This window comes from Myxine glutinosa, chromosome 10, assembly GCF_964187855.1.
Source record: "Myxine glutinosa chromosome 10, kmMyxGlut1.1, whole genome shotgun sequence".
Lineage (NCBI taxonomy): Eukaryota > Metazoa > Chordata > Myxini > Myxiniformes > Myxinidae > Myxine > Myxine glutinosa.
Window position 1 is genome coordinate 49,122,171 of NC_136270.1, and position 14,920 is coordinate 49,137,090.

The following is a 14,920-nucleotide window of genomic DNA, read 5'->3' on the forward strand; positions in this document are numbered from 1 at the left end:
CTATTTCATTACCTGCACTCAATCCTTTTCACAAGTAAAGGAGGCCTGCTCATTTGTTTGCATAAATAAAATAAAAATGAAGAAAAGCACAAATAACAGGAAGAAAAGGGAGTTTGGAGAGAATTCTGAGTTTCCCGTCTCGACAGACATAATTACAATTGCACCATTAATTTCCCAAGTGGCTTTCACAACTCATGATGATAAGAAAAATAGAAAAACACGAACACAAACCAATTCAAACTCAGCATATAGTACAAAAAGCTGAGTCTAAAGCACAGAGTTACCTTTATACCTCTACCGGTCTACAGGTAATGAGGTACTGTATTGTACTCACTATTGAGCGCAGTCGATGAGTTGGTATTCATTGGAGCGGAAAAAGCATTCTTGCAGTCCACTATCTCCCCACAAAGCCTTCACGTGGTCGAAGAACTCCTGTATCGAGACAGGTGAAGCACCTGATCATGGGGCTTGCATGAATTCAGAGTTGTCCAAAAAAAAAATGAAATTCGAATTTTCATCTGGCCTTTAGTCGCCCCTGTTAGTATTGGCCGATAACTATTTGTGCCAAATTTTAGCTTATTTCGGTAATATTTAGAGGTCGTGCCATAAGTGGACTTGTTTTTAGTGAACTGAACCATCTGCTGAAAATGTTGCCTTTTTATACATTTTCAGTACATTTTTGAAGAGTCATCTGTTATAGTCAAACAAGGGCGCATAAAGCCAACAGAAGAATTTTTATTTATTTATTTTTATTTACCTGGACTACCCTAACGTGTATGCAGTTGGCAAAATACAAATGACAAAGGTCAAATAGAGCTGTAAACCCTGCAAAAGGGAGGTCTTGGGCAAGTTTGTGCTTTCCATGATCCTAGCTCACACCTTATAGAATATCAAAAAGTATATGGCCAACTATATATATATATGAGTAAAAGTGCAAAATGTGCTAAAACTGAAGCAAGTTTACCAAACTTAGAAATACATTCTGGAGACATTAGACTTAATTGCATGTTGTTTGTTTACCCATCGGTACATCGCCGATTACATTTTAAACCGATCTTGCGATTTACCTGAAACCTTCCTCAATGCATTTGGTAGAGGAAAAATGGAGATGGAAATGAATGTAGAAAGAAGTAGAGGACGGGGAAGACCGAGAAAGACTTGGCTAAAGATGGTGGAAGAAGAAATGCGGGCGAGGGGGTTAACAAGGAGAGATGCAGAAAATAGGGCAAAATGGAGAAGATTGTCATGGGGACCGCAAGGCTAACCCCCGCTCTAGCAGGGAAAATGGCCTTAAAATGCATGTTGTTGTTGTTGTTGTTCCTCAATGCATTTATTCTCATTTCAATCACGACTCACACTTTAGGGGGATTATTCTTGGATGTGGTGGGTGAAGGGCTAAAAGGGTTGGAACCCAGCCTTTTCAATGATTATTAGTCCCCTACCGGTATACACCGGAGGGGACTATAGGTTTGCACTCCGTCTGTCAGTCTGTCAGTCTGTCAGTCCGTCACGCAAAGAACAGTTTTCCGGACTTTTTTTCTAAACTCTTAATGCTAATGATTTCAAACTTGGTACATGGTTTCCTCATGATAAGTTACAGATCAAGTTCGAACTTCACGACGTTTCGATCATTTTTGACAAAGTTATGGCACTTTGAACTTTGGTAATTTCCCCAACAGTTTTCCGGACGACAGACTGCCGGTAGGGGACATGTATTGCAGCGCAATACTCAGAATGCTTGTTCAAATACAGTAGGTCTGCTCTAAAGTTGAAAGCATGGTATTTTGACCGAAATTGGTTAACTAACATCCGATATGAACCAAAAGGAAAACATATCACGTCTGTTCCCAAATTGCATTTAAAAAGTCCCATCAAGCGCTTCCCTTCGGAATTCTTGTTTCTCATTAGGGCATCGGGAGGTTGGTTCCCTTGGCATTCTAATCTGAACACTTGGCTCATGATTCAGTGACCCCGGGTTTAAAACCGATAGATCTTAATTTGTTGCTTTATCAATACCTGCCTCTTAGGGCCAAATTTATTAAAGGAATTTAAGAGTTAGGCACTTTTAGAATCGCTAATCGTGCGATGATCACCCGTTTAAAGTTAATCGCCAAACATCAAAAAGTGTTAAGCTAATGCGGATCAAAACATAATCACAAGCGTTTAATGAACAAAGAAACTTTTACACGTTGGCAAGGATATGTTTAAGAGTGTGCTTAAGGCCTTTAAGCAAACATTAGGCAAAAATGGCATAGTTATAACTACAGTTGTACTCTGATATACTTCCTGGCAGTTTAAGTTAACTTTAGAATTACTATAAGGGTATGGAAGGAGTGGAAAAACGTCACCAAATCTGCATACATAATAAATAGATAGCCACAAATAAAATTTATACTACTAGGGCGTGCCCGTACTATATATATATCTAAAATTATATCCCCCCCCTCTATTTACATGAAATGGTTTGGTCCATTCGCAAAGCCAAAGCGAACGGCTTGCGAGTACGGTGACTATCCCCCCCCCCCCCCCTCTATTTACATGAAATGGTTTGGTCCATTCGCAAAGCCAAAGCGAACGGCTTGCGAGTACGGTGACCATACCTTGGGAACCACTTGTCCGATTAATTTCAAACCTTGAAAAGGCACATCCTCGGGTCCCCAGCAATATACCTGGCAAGTTTCAAGTATATCGGACCGGTAGTTGTCGAGAAACAGCGGTCGCATACAGACACACACACACACAGAGATTACTGGAATTATAGATAGACTAGGGCGTGCCCGTACGTGGGTGCAAAAAAACATGCGTGCAAACAACAACAACAAAAAAAAACTTTGAAACCACGTGGCAGTAACGACCACAGAACCCCCCCCCCCCCCCCTCTATTTACATGAAATGGTTTGGTCCATTCGCAAAGCCAAAGCGAACGGCTTGCGAGTACGGTAGAACCCCCCCCCCCTCCCCCCTCTATTTACATGAAATGGTTTGGTGCATTCGCAAAGCCAAAGCGAACGGCTTGCGAGTACGGTGACCATACCTTGGGAACCACTTGTCCGATTAATTTCAAACCTTGAAAAGGCACATCCTCAGGTCCCCAGCAATATATCTGGCAAGTTTCAATTAGATCGGACCCGTGGTTGTCGAGAAACAGCGGTCACAGACAAACACACACACACACAGACACACACACATACACACAGAGATTACTGGAATTATAGATAGATGTATACAAGGCAAACATGAAACAAGATGGATGTTTGAAAAACCATCATCGATCACTTCAATCCAGATTACCCAGAGTGACATACATTTGGGATGTGGGAACCATAGCTCGGGTACAGAGATTGCACACATTCATGGATTGTCTTTTACATGATCAATGGTTTGAGAGATGGATGGATGGGGGGAAGGAGGGATGGATGAGTTGAAGCAGGGATGGATGAGTCGAAGGAGGGATTGATGGATGGGTGGAAGGAGATATGGATGAGTGGAAGGAGGGATGGATAATCTCGAAGGAGGGATGGATAATCTCGAAGGAGGGATGGATAATCTCCAAGGAGGGATGGATAATCTCCAAGGAGGGATGGATAATCTCGAAGGAGGGATGGGTGGATCTTTTGAAGGTATCATTTTGTTCGCTGCTCAATCGAATGCAAGATGACCTGAATCAACCTTATGATGAGGAGCAATGCCCTGAAACCCCTACACCAATTGTCCGTGGTACTTTGTTTCCATACAAGTGCATATATTCAATTGGATGTTGTAAATATGGGCGGGGTTTCACAGGCTAATCAGCTGTTTAGACGCGCACAACTAAACAGATGTTAATCTCCCTTCGTAAATTGCTATTTAAACGGGTAATTATCTGTGCAAATAAAAAGATGTTTTTGTCAGTGTTTAAAGGATAGGTGTGCTTTAGCAAGACGCTCGCTAAACACCTTTCCTAAATTCGGTCCATGATGTTCTTGCAATTCATGTGAAAGGTCATAGACGTAACCTCATGTCCTTATCCTGCATGTGTTATAATGTAGATGCTCCTACATAAGCCCAAGGCACAGACTAAAGAAAGATGGTGAGGAGATTGGATGTGGTGGGTACGTTGCGGTGTTATCCCATCTACGATGAAGGTGTGTGAAGTTCTTCCCCAAACTGCGGAAGCTGAGAAAGTCGATTTTCACTGCTCACATCCACTCATTCTTTCCTCTTTTTCCCACCTGTCTGATGTATTAGTTTGGCAGATGTATTGTTTTGGTGGATGTGTTGGTTTGGGGGCTGTATTAGTTTGGCAGATGTGTTGTTTTGGCGGATGTATTGGTTTGGCGGATGTATTGGTTTCGCGCATATGTTGGTTTGGCGAATGTGTTGGGTGGAGAATGTGTTGGTTTGGAGAATGTGTTGGTTTGGCGGATGTATTGGTTTCGCGCATATGTTGGTTTGGCGAATGTGTTGGTTTGGCGAATGTGTTGGTTTGGCGGATGTATTGGTTTCGCGCATATGTTGGTTTGGCGAATGTGTTGGTTTGGCGAATGTGTTGGTTTGGCAGATGTGTTGGTTTCGCGCATATGTTGGTTTGGCGGATGTATTGGTTTCGCGCATATGTTGGTTTGGTGAATGTGTTGGTTTGGCGAATGTGTTGGTTTGGCGGATGTGTTGGTTTGGCGAATGTGTTGGTTTGGCGGATGTATTGGTTTCGCGCATATGTTGGTTTGGCGAATGTATTGCTTTGGCGAATGTGTTGGTTTGGCGGATGTATTGGTTTCGCGCATATGTTGGTTTGGCGAATGTGTTGGTTTGGTGGATGTTTTCGTTTGGTGGATGATTTGGTTTGGTGGATGTGTTGGTTTGTCGGATGTTTTAGTTTGGCAGATGTATTGTTTTGGTGGATGTTTTGGTTTTGCGAATGTGTTAGTTTGGCGGATGTGTTGGTTTGGCGGATGTGTTGGTTTGTTGGATGATTCGGTTTGTGGATGTGTTGGTTTGGTGAATGTGTTAGTTTCGCATTTGTGTTGGTTTGGTGGATGTTTTCGTTTGGCGGATTTGTTGGTTTGGCGGATGTGTTGGTTTGGCGCATGTGTTGGTTTGGCGCATGTGATGGTTTGGCGCATGTGTTGGTTTGGCGCATGTGTTGGTTTGGCGCATGTGTTGGTTTGGCGCATGTGTTGGTTTGGCGCATGTGTTGGTTTGGCGCATGTGTTGGTTTGGCGCATGTGTTGGTTTGCCGGATGTGTTGGTTTGGCGCATGTGTTGGTTTGGCGCATGTGTTGGTTTGGCGCATGTGTTGGTTTCGGACGTGTTGGTTTGGCGAATGTGTTGGTTTGTCTGATGTATTAGTTTGGCAGATGTATTGTTTTGGTGGATGGGTTGGTTTGGGGGCCGTATTAGTTTGGCGGATGTGTTGTTTTGGCGGATGTGTTGGTTTGGCGCATGTGTTGGTTTGGCGCATGTGTTGGTTTGGCGCATGTGTTGGTTTGGCGCATGTGTTGGTTTGGCGCATGTGTTGGTTTGGCGCATGTGTTGGTTTGGCGCATGTGTTGGTTTGGCGCATGTGTTGGTTTGGCGCATGTGTTGGTTTGGCGCATGTGTTGGTTTGGCGCATGTGTTGGTTTGCCGGATGTGTTGTTTTGGCGGATGTATTGGTTTGGCGAATGTGTTGGTTTGGCAGATGTATTGGTTTCGCGCATATGTTGGTTTGGCAAATGTGATGGTTTGGCGCATGTGTTGGTTTGGCGCATGTGTTGGTTTGGCGCATGTGTTGGTTTGGCGCATGTGTTGGTTTGGCGCATGTGTTGGTTTGGCGCATGTGTTGGTTTGGCGCATGTGTTGGTTTGGCGCATGTGTTGGTTTGGCGCATGTGTTGGTTTGGCGCATGTGTTGGTTTGGCGCATGTGTTGGTTTGGCGCATGTGTTGGTTTGGCGCATGTGTTGGTTTGGCGCATGTGTTGGTTTGCCGGATGTGTTGTTTTGGCGGATGTATTGGTTTGGCGAATGTGTTGGTTTGGTGGATGTATTGGTTTCGCGCATATGTTGGTTTGGCAAATGTGATGGTTTGGCGCATGTGTTGGTTTGGCGCATGTGTTGGTTTGGCGCATGTGTTGGTTTGGCGCATGTGTTGGTTTGGCGCATGTGTTGGTTTGGCGCATGTGTTGGTTTGGCGCATGTGTTGGTTTGGCGCATGTGTTGGTTTGGCGCATGTGTTGGTTTGGCGCATGTGTTGGTTTGGCGCATGTGTTGGTTTGCCGGATGTGTTGTTTTGGCGGATGTATTGGTTTGGCGAATGTGTTGGTTTGGTGGATGTATTGGTTTCGCGCATATGTTGGTTTGGCAAATGTGTTGGTTTGGTGGCTGTGTTGGTTTGGTGGATGATTTTGTTTGGTGGATGTGTTGGTTTGGTGGATGGTTTAGTTTGGCAGATGTATTGTTTTGGTGAATGTTTTGGTTTTGCGAATGTGTTAGTTTGGCGGATGTGTTAGTTTGGCGGATGTGTTAGTTTGGCGGATGTGTTAGTTTGGCGGATGTGTTAGTTTGGCGGATGTGTTAGTTTGGCGGATGTGTTAGTTTGGCGGATGTGTTAGTTTGGCGGATGTGTTGGTTTGGCGGATGTGTTAGTTTGGCGGATGTGTTAGTTTGGCGGATGTGTTGGTTTGGCGGATGTGTTTGTTTGGCGGATGTGTTGGTTCGGCGAATGTGTTAGTTCGGCGGATGTGTTGGTTTGGCGGATGTGTTTGTTTGGCGGATGTGTTGGTTTGGCGGATGTGTTAGTTTGGCGGATGTGTTAGTTTGGTGGATGTGTTGGTTTGGCGGATGTGTTTGTTTGGCGGATGTGTTGGTTTGGCGGATGTGTTAGTTTGGCGGATGTGTTCGTTTGGCGGATGTGTTAGTTTGGCGGATGTGTTAGTTTGGCGGATGTGTTGGTTTGGCGGATGTATTGGTTTGGCGAATGTGTTGGTTTGGTGGATGTATTGGTTTCGCGCATATGTTGGTTTGGCAAATGTGTTGGTTTGGTGGATGTTTTGGTTTGGTGGATGATTTTGTTTGGTGGATGTGTTGGTTTGGTGGATGGTTTAGTTTGGCAGATGTATTGTTTTGGTGAATGTTTTGGTTTTGCGAATGTGTTAGTTTGGCGGATGTGTTAGTTTGGCGGATGTGTTAGTTTGGCGGATGTGTTAGTTTGGTGGATGTGTTAGTTTGGCGGATGTGTTAGTTTGGTGGATGTGTTAGTTTGGCGGATGTGTTAGTTTGGTGGATGTGTTAGTTTGGCGGATGTGTTAGTTTTGTGTTTGTGTTGGTTTGGCAGATGTGTTGGTTTGGTGCACGTGTTGGTTTGGCGGATGTGTTGGTTTGGTGGATATGTTGGTTTGTCATATGTTTTAGTTTGGCAGATGTATTGTTTTGGTGGATGTTTTGGTTTTGCGAATGTGTTGATTTGGTGGATGTATTAGTTTAGTGGATGTCTTGGTTTGCCGGATGTGTTGGTTTGGCGGATGTGTTGGCTTGGCGAATGTGTTGGTTTAGCGCATGTGTTGGTTTGCCGGATGTGTTGGTTTGGCGCATGTGTTGGTTTGCCGGATGTGTTGGTTTGGCGCATGTGTTGGTTTGCCGGATGTGTTGGTTTGGCGGATGTGTTGGTTTGCCGGATGTGTTGGTTTGGCGCATGTGTTGGTTTCGGACGTGTTGGTTTGGCGGATGTGTTGGTTTGTCTGATGTATTAGTTTGGCAGATGTATTGTTTTGGTGGATGGGTTGGTTTGGGGGCCGTATTAGTTTGGCAGATGTGTTGTTTTGGCGGATGTATTGGTTTGGCGAATGTGTTGGTTTGGCGGATGTATTGGTTTCGCGCATATGTTGGTTTGGCGAATGTGTTGGTTTGGCGGATGTGTTGGTTTGGTGGATGGTTTAGTTTGGCAGATGTATTGTTTTGGTGAATGTTTTGGTTTTGCGAATGTGTTAGTTTGGCGGATGTGTTAGTTTGGCGGATGTGTTAGTTTGGCGGATGTGTTAGTTTGGCGGATGTGTTAGTTTGGCGGATGTGTTAGTTTGGCGGATGTGTTAGTTTGGCGGATGTGTTAGTTTGGCGGATGTGTTAGTTTGGCGGATGTGTTAGTTTGGCGGATGTGTTAGTTTGGCGGATGTGTTAGTTTTGTGTTTGTGTTGGTTTGGCAGATGTGTTGGTTTGGTGCATGTGTTGGTTTGGCGGATGTGTTGGTTTGGTGGATATGTTGGTTTGTCATATGTTTTAGTTTGGCAGATGTATTGTTTTGGTGGATGTTTTGCTTTTGCGAATGTGTTGATTTGGTGGATGTATTAGTTTAGTGGATGTCTTGGTTTGCCGGATGTGTTGGTTTGGCGGATGTGTTGGCTTGGCGAATGTGTTGGTTTTGCCAATGTTTTCGTTTTGTGAATGTGTTGGTTTGGCGGATGTATTCGTTGAGTGGATGTCTTGGTTTGCCGGATGTGTTGTTTTGGCAGATGTGTTGGTTTGGTGGATGTGTTGGTTTGGTGGATGTGTAGGTTTGGCACTTGTGTTGATTTTGACACGTGTTGGTTTGGCGGCTGTATTAGTTTGGCAGATGTGTTGTTTTGGCGATTGTATTGGTTTGGTGGATGATTTGGTTTGGTGGATGTGTTGGTTTTGCGGAAGTGTTAGTTTAGTGGATGTCTTGGTTTGCCGGATGTGTTGGTTTGGCGGAAGTGTTAATTTATTGGATGTCTTGGTTTGCCAGATGTGTTGGTTTGGTGGATGTGTTGGTTTGGCAGATGTGTTGGTTTGGCGGATGTATTGGTTTGGTGGATGTGTTGGTTTGGCGGATGATTCGGGTTGGTGGATGTGTTGGTTTGGCGGATGTGTTGGTTTGGCTGATGTGTTGGTTTGGCAGATGTATTGGTTTGGTTGGCGATATTTTGGTATTTTGCATTTATTGGTATTTTGGCGATATGTCACGTCAGATTTTTGCTAGAGCTTAAAACATCAATCTTCTTGGTGGTTTACTAAAGTTTAAATAACCCAATTTTGATCATGTGAGCTAGCTTGTAATAATAATAATATGAATTCTCTTACAAGGAACCTCGATGCAGTAGGAGGCCACTCAGCCCATCAAAGCCTGTGCTATTATTACCAACCTATGGTTGTTTGTTTGTGCTCTATCCTTTTTAAAGCTGAGCATCGAGCAAGAAAGCAGCATGTACCATTTTGAAAGTCTTTGATACAGTATGACCTGGTCGGGTTTGAACCTCTGTGTTCACAGACTTAGAGCTTCGCTCTCACCACGTTTACACCATGGAGCTGGTTTGAATCACTGGTCAGGTGTATTGTAACACAGAGAGATTGAAACAAGGATAAATGTACTTGGTAAACCAGAAACCTTAATTTCACATCCCAATTTGATATTTTACCCACTGTGAAATATTTTTTAAAGCATCAAAATAATGTCTACCTACTTCAATTGTATCGGCCATGGTGACGCATCATTTTGCTAATTGTTGACTGGATTGGTTGACATATCGAGACATAGCATACCAAAAACCTTGATTTTGTGTCCGATTTTGACCTTTGACCCCTTTATAATCTCTGAAGACAACTCTAATCCAAAGATTTTCGAAGTGCATATATATATCTACAGTCACGTGAAAAAGTAAGTACACCCCATGTAAAGTTTTGACTTTTTCAACATATTTCAAAATACAGCTATTTGATCTTCATTTCAACAATATTGATAGATAAAGGTGATATAACATAACAAATATCATGAAACATTTACATTTTGTAGTCCATTGTATAATTTAAATAAACATAAATGCACATTTCGCATGTGGAAAAAGTAAGTACACCCTTGGCTCTAAGAGGTGGTATTGCCCCCTTTGGCAGAAACAACCTCAAGTAGGCATTTCTTATAACTGTCTACCAGTCTCTGACATCGACTGAGAGAAATTTTTGCCCACTCCTCCATGCAGAATTATTTCAGCTGTGCGATGTTTGAGGGGTTTCTTGCATGCACAGCTCGTTTCAACTCCCCCCGCAACATCTCGATGGGATTTCGATCCGGACTTTGACTTGGCCATTCCAGAACCCTCCATTTCTTTCTTTTCAGCCATTCCTTGGTGGATTTACTGGTATGTTTTGGGTCATTGTCATGTTGCAAGGTCCACCTTTGGTTGAGCTTCAACTCTCTGCAGATGGCCTCACATTAACCTCAAGCACCCTCTGGTACAATGAAGAATTCATAGTGGATTATATGATGGTGAGCTGCCCAAGCCCTGATGCAGCAAAGCTGCCCCAAACCATAATATTTCCACCACCATGCTGTACAGTTGGTATCAGGTTCTTGTGGTCAAATGCTGTCTTTGGTTTTCGCCAAACATGTCTTCTGGTACTGTGGCCAAATAGCTCTACCTTTGACTCATCTGTCCAGAGCACATGGTTCCAGAAGTGCTGGTCTTTGCCGATGTGTTCATTGGCAAACTTTAGTCTTGCCCTGATGTTCTTTCTGGACAGCAAAGGTTTCCTCCTGGCACACCTCCCATGTAGATCAAATTTGTGCAGCCTCTTTCTAATGGTAGACTCGTGCACTTTGACATCAACAGTGGCAAGACCTACCTGTAGGTCCCGTGATGACATTCTGGGGTTCTTAGAGACTTCTTTCAGCATCTTGCGGTCTGCTCTTGTGCTGAACTTGCTAGGGTGTCCTGGCCTGAACAAGTTGGCAGTTGTTTGGTATCTTCTCCACTTGTAGATGATCTTCCAGCCAGTCGAATGATTGATTTCAAATTGTTTGGAGATCTTTTTAAATCCCTTCCCAGTCTCATAGGCATCTATAACCTTCTTTCTGAAGGCCCCAGAGAGCTCTTTTGATCTAGGCATGGTGACGCCGCACACTTCCAACAACAAAGAGCAAACCAAACTAAATGTCTGAGGTTTAAATAAGACAGGTTCCTCCAAGATCCTCTCTGATGATGTTCTAATCATTTGCACCTGAGCTGGTGCACCTGATTCTAATTTTAGGTATTTGAAGCAGTGATTAATGTCGGGGTGTACTTACTTTTTCCACATGCAAAATTTGCATTTATGTTTATTTAAATTATACAATGGACTACAAAATGTAAATGTTTCATGATATTTGTTATATTATATCACCTTTATCTCTCAATATTGTTGAAATGAAGATCAAATAGCTGTATGTTGAAATATGTTGAAAAAGTCAAAACTTTACATGGGGTGTACTTACTTTTTCACGTGACTCTATCTATCTATCTATCTCTCTCTCTCTCTCTCTCTCTGAATTTAACTTTTACCGAGAGACTTCTCGGCTTGATCACTTTGTTCAAAAATGGTGCAAAGCTGAAGTCCTGTGTAAGGTGGAGGGAGATGAACTTTTTTTGCTGCTCTAATTAATATCATGTTTTTCAGTTCCTTGATTTAATTATTTTGTTGACTGCTATTGTATTACTTGTTTTGTTTTGCTTTTTATACTTTTGTAATAAAAGACCTTAAAAGTCTCTCTCTTTCTCTCTCTCTCTCTCTCTCTCTCTCTCTCTCTCTGGTTCTAAAGCACAATTTTGCCAAATATCATCTCGATCGACTCAGATACAAGGGGACGGCAAGGAAAAAATGTGTGTTTTTAGTGTTTTACCTTAGACCACTTAAAATCAAAATGAGCAGGAGGTGCCGGAGGGGGAGGGGTGCCTAAATTTAAAAAAACCTCAATTGGGTGGATTGGACCAATATTTTATTTGAAGAGAATTGGTGCAAAAACATAAAGCAATTTAGTATAATGCTTAGAGGGTCCATCCGCTCAATGTCTGGAAGGTCAGTGGTTCAAACACCGGCAGAGTTATAAGCTTACCGAAGACTTCAAAAATGGTGTGGGCTGCTTCCTTGCTTGACACTCAGCATTTAAAAGGATAGAACACTATAATCCCCATCAGTTGGCATCCATGGACAGGAGGATATCCTCCTCAGGAAATGCCTGTTTCCATTGTTGTGTTGTGACGCCATTGTTGTGACGGCACTGACCCCCCAAAAGCTCAGTGGTTGTGTTAAGTGTTTGTCTCGTCAGTATGTCCATGTGTGTGTGAGTGGCAACTCCATTATGAGCTTAAGGTATTGCATAAAAAAAATAGTATGCTAAATGGGAGTATGGTATTCTACAAAAAGGACACCTGTCTGAACTCATCTCGAATCAAAGAGGAACCGCATCGACTTTGCTATTATCAGGCAAAAGGATGGCAAAACGTGTTGCTGGGGATTGGATGTCTGAGTGTAGCAAAGACCACTAACAGCATCAAATTAACGTGAAGATGACAGGAACAATAGTTATTTGGCCGGGTGAATAGCAGCTGTACAGCAGCATAGAACAGGTGTGTGTATGTTTGTGTGTTTTGTCCGAACTCAAATAGAGTCAAATAGGAGATAATAGGATAATCAAATAAGGAAAAGTCAAATAGGAGTAGGTGTCAAATAGAGTGGAGGAAATCACACAATTACATTGATGTCGAGAACCTTACTGGATGTAAGATTTAATAAACGCATGCCCATATGAATTAAATGAAAGAATTACTGATAAATATATACAACTTCCTGGCAAAAATATCATCATTTATGCTTTTAGGACTTAATTCTTGACGTAAATGGACACACCAAAATAGATCTTCAAATGGTTAGATTTCAGCAAATAGAATGTCTGTGGATTAATTCATAGCAGTATAATCAAGATTGATACCTTAAATAAACCAACTGAAAGAGGTTTGGCAAATCGTTAACACATTATTTGGAGATGATCAAAAGGAACTCCAATCCAACACGTGGAAGGCATTCTGGATATGAATAATCTCTGACCATTAAAATAAATATAGCATTAAAATTAATATAAATTGTAAAATAAAGCATTAAAATAGAAAGCATTAAATAATTAAAATCAATTCGCATTAAAATTAGCATTAGAATAAAATAGAATTAACATTAATATCAATTATCATATAAAGCATTAAAATATAAAGCATTAAATAATTAATATTAAGGGGGAGGGGGAGCATAAATAATAATTAAGGGGGAGGGGGAGCATAAAATTAGCATTAAAATAACATAGCATTAAAATTAATATAACGTATCGTATAAAGCATTAAAATATAAAGCATTAAATAGTTAAATTTAATTAGCATTAAAATTAGCATTAAAATAAAATAGCATTAAAATTAATATAAATAATCATATAAAGCATTAAAATAGAAAGCATTAAATAGTTAAATTTAATTAGCATTAAAAAAAACAACATTGAAATTAATATAAATTGTAATATAAAGCATTAAAATATAAAGTATGAAATAATTAAAATTGATTAGATTTAAAATTAGCATTAAAATTAATGGGCATTGTAATATAAAGCATTAAAATATAAAGTATGAAATAATTAAAAATAATTAGCATTAAAATTAATAGACATTGTAATATAAATCATTAAAATATAAAGCATTAAAATATAAAGCATTAAATAATTTCAAATAATTAGCATTAAAATTAATAGACATTGTAATATAAAGCATTAAAATATAAAGCATTAAAATATAAAGCATTAAATAATTTCAAATAATTAGCATTAAAATTAATAAACATTGTAATATAAAGCATTAAAATATAAAGCATTAAAATATAAAGCATTAAATAATTTCAAATAATTAGCATTAAAATTAGCGTTAAAATAAAATAGCTTAAAAATTAATATAAATTATAATATAAAGCATTAAAATATAGAGCATTACATAATTAAAATTAATTAGCATTACAATTAGCATTAAAATTAATAGACATTGTAATATAAAGCACGAGCAGAAGTACCCGGCATTGCCGGGCAGGGGGAGGGGAGGGGAGGGGAGGGGAACGGGGGGGAGGGGAGAAGAGGAGGGGAGGGGAGAAGAGGAGGGGAGGGGAGAAGAGGGGAGAGGGGAGAAGAGGGGGGGAGGGGAGAAGAGGGGGGAGGGGAGAAGAGGGGGGAGGGGAGAAGAGGGGGGAGGGGGAGAGGGGAGAAGAGGGGGAGGGGGAGGGGGAGAGGGGAGAAGAGGGGGGATGGGAGGGGGAGGGGGAGGGGGGAGAAGAGGGGGGAGGGTGAGGGATGGGAGGGGGGAGGGGGAGGGGGAGGAGGGTGGGAGGGGGAGGGGGAGGGGAGGGAGAGGGGGGAGGGGAGGAGAGGGGGGAGGGGAGGAAGAGGGGGGAGGGGAAGGGGGGTTAGAAGGGGGAGGGGGAGAGGGAGGGGAAGGGGGTTAGAAGGGGAGGGGGAGAGGGAGGGGAAGGGGGTTAGAAGGGGGAGGGGGAGGGAGGAGGAGGGAGGGGGTTAGAGGCGACTCTTGGAAAATCATCTTTATCATTTTGCTGATGACTCCACCCTCTGCCGCTCCATCTCTCATCCCTCAGATTGGCAGGCAGTAGCCTCTTCACTCTCTGCAGACCGAGGGTAGGGAGGGGAAGGGTAGGGGGAGGGAGAGGGGAAGGGTAGGGGGAGGGGAGGGAGAAGGGGGAGGGGGAGGAGGGAGGGGGAAAGGGAGGGGGAGGGGGGAGAGGGAGGGGAGAAGGGGAGGGGGTAGGGTGGGAGGGGTAGGGTGCAGGGGTAGGGGGGAGGGGGTAGGGTGGAGGGGTAGGGTGGAGGGAAAGGGGAGGGCCAGTCAACAATGACGTTGCAGTTCTCATGGTCGGAGAGCAGCACAACAATCGCGACATCGTCCAGCATCTTCGCAACAGCACGAAGCGGATTTTGGAGACTCACCTATCCTGTGACGCCCTCCAGTACCGGCGTTGCCGGGCGGGGGGAAGGGAGACCCGTACATTCCCAACCTGTACATTCGCCCTCTCGACTCAAGCTCACTCGGACAAAAGCCTCGCACAAATTACACCGTGAAGGCCCAATGGTCATGTCTATGCCACAAATCAAGTACTGTGAGCG

At 42.7% G+C, this 14,920-nt stretch overlaps 1 protein-coding gene across 2 annotated transcripts in view; it reads right to left on the reverse strand.

Moving 5' to 3' along the window:
• LOC137434520 (guanine nucleotide-binding protein G(olf) subunit alpha-like) overlaps positions 1–14,920 on the reverse strand; it is a 152,409-nt gene that overhangs the window by 71,475 nt on the left and 66,014 nt on the right. For both annotated transcript variants that reach the window (XM_068127623.2, XM_068127624.2), the window contains one exon: positions 335–432. In XM_068127623.2, the coding sequence (XP_067983724.1) occupies positions 335–432 (98 nt within the window). The remainder of the gene's footprint in view (positions 1–334; positions 433–14,920) is intronic.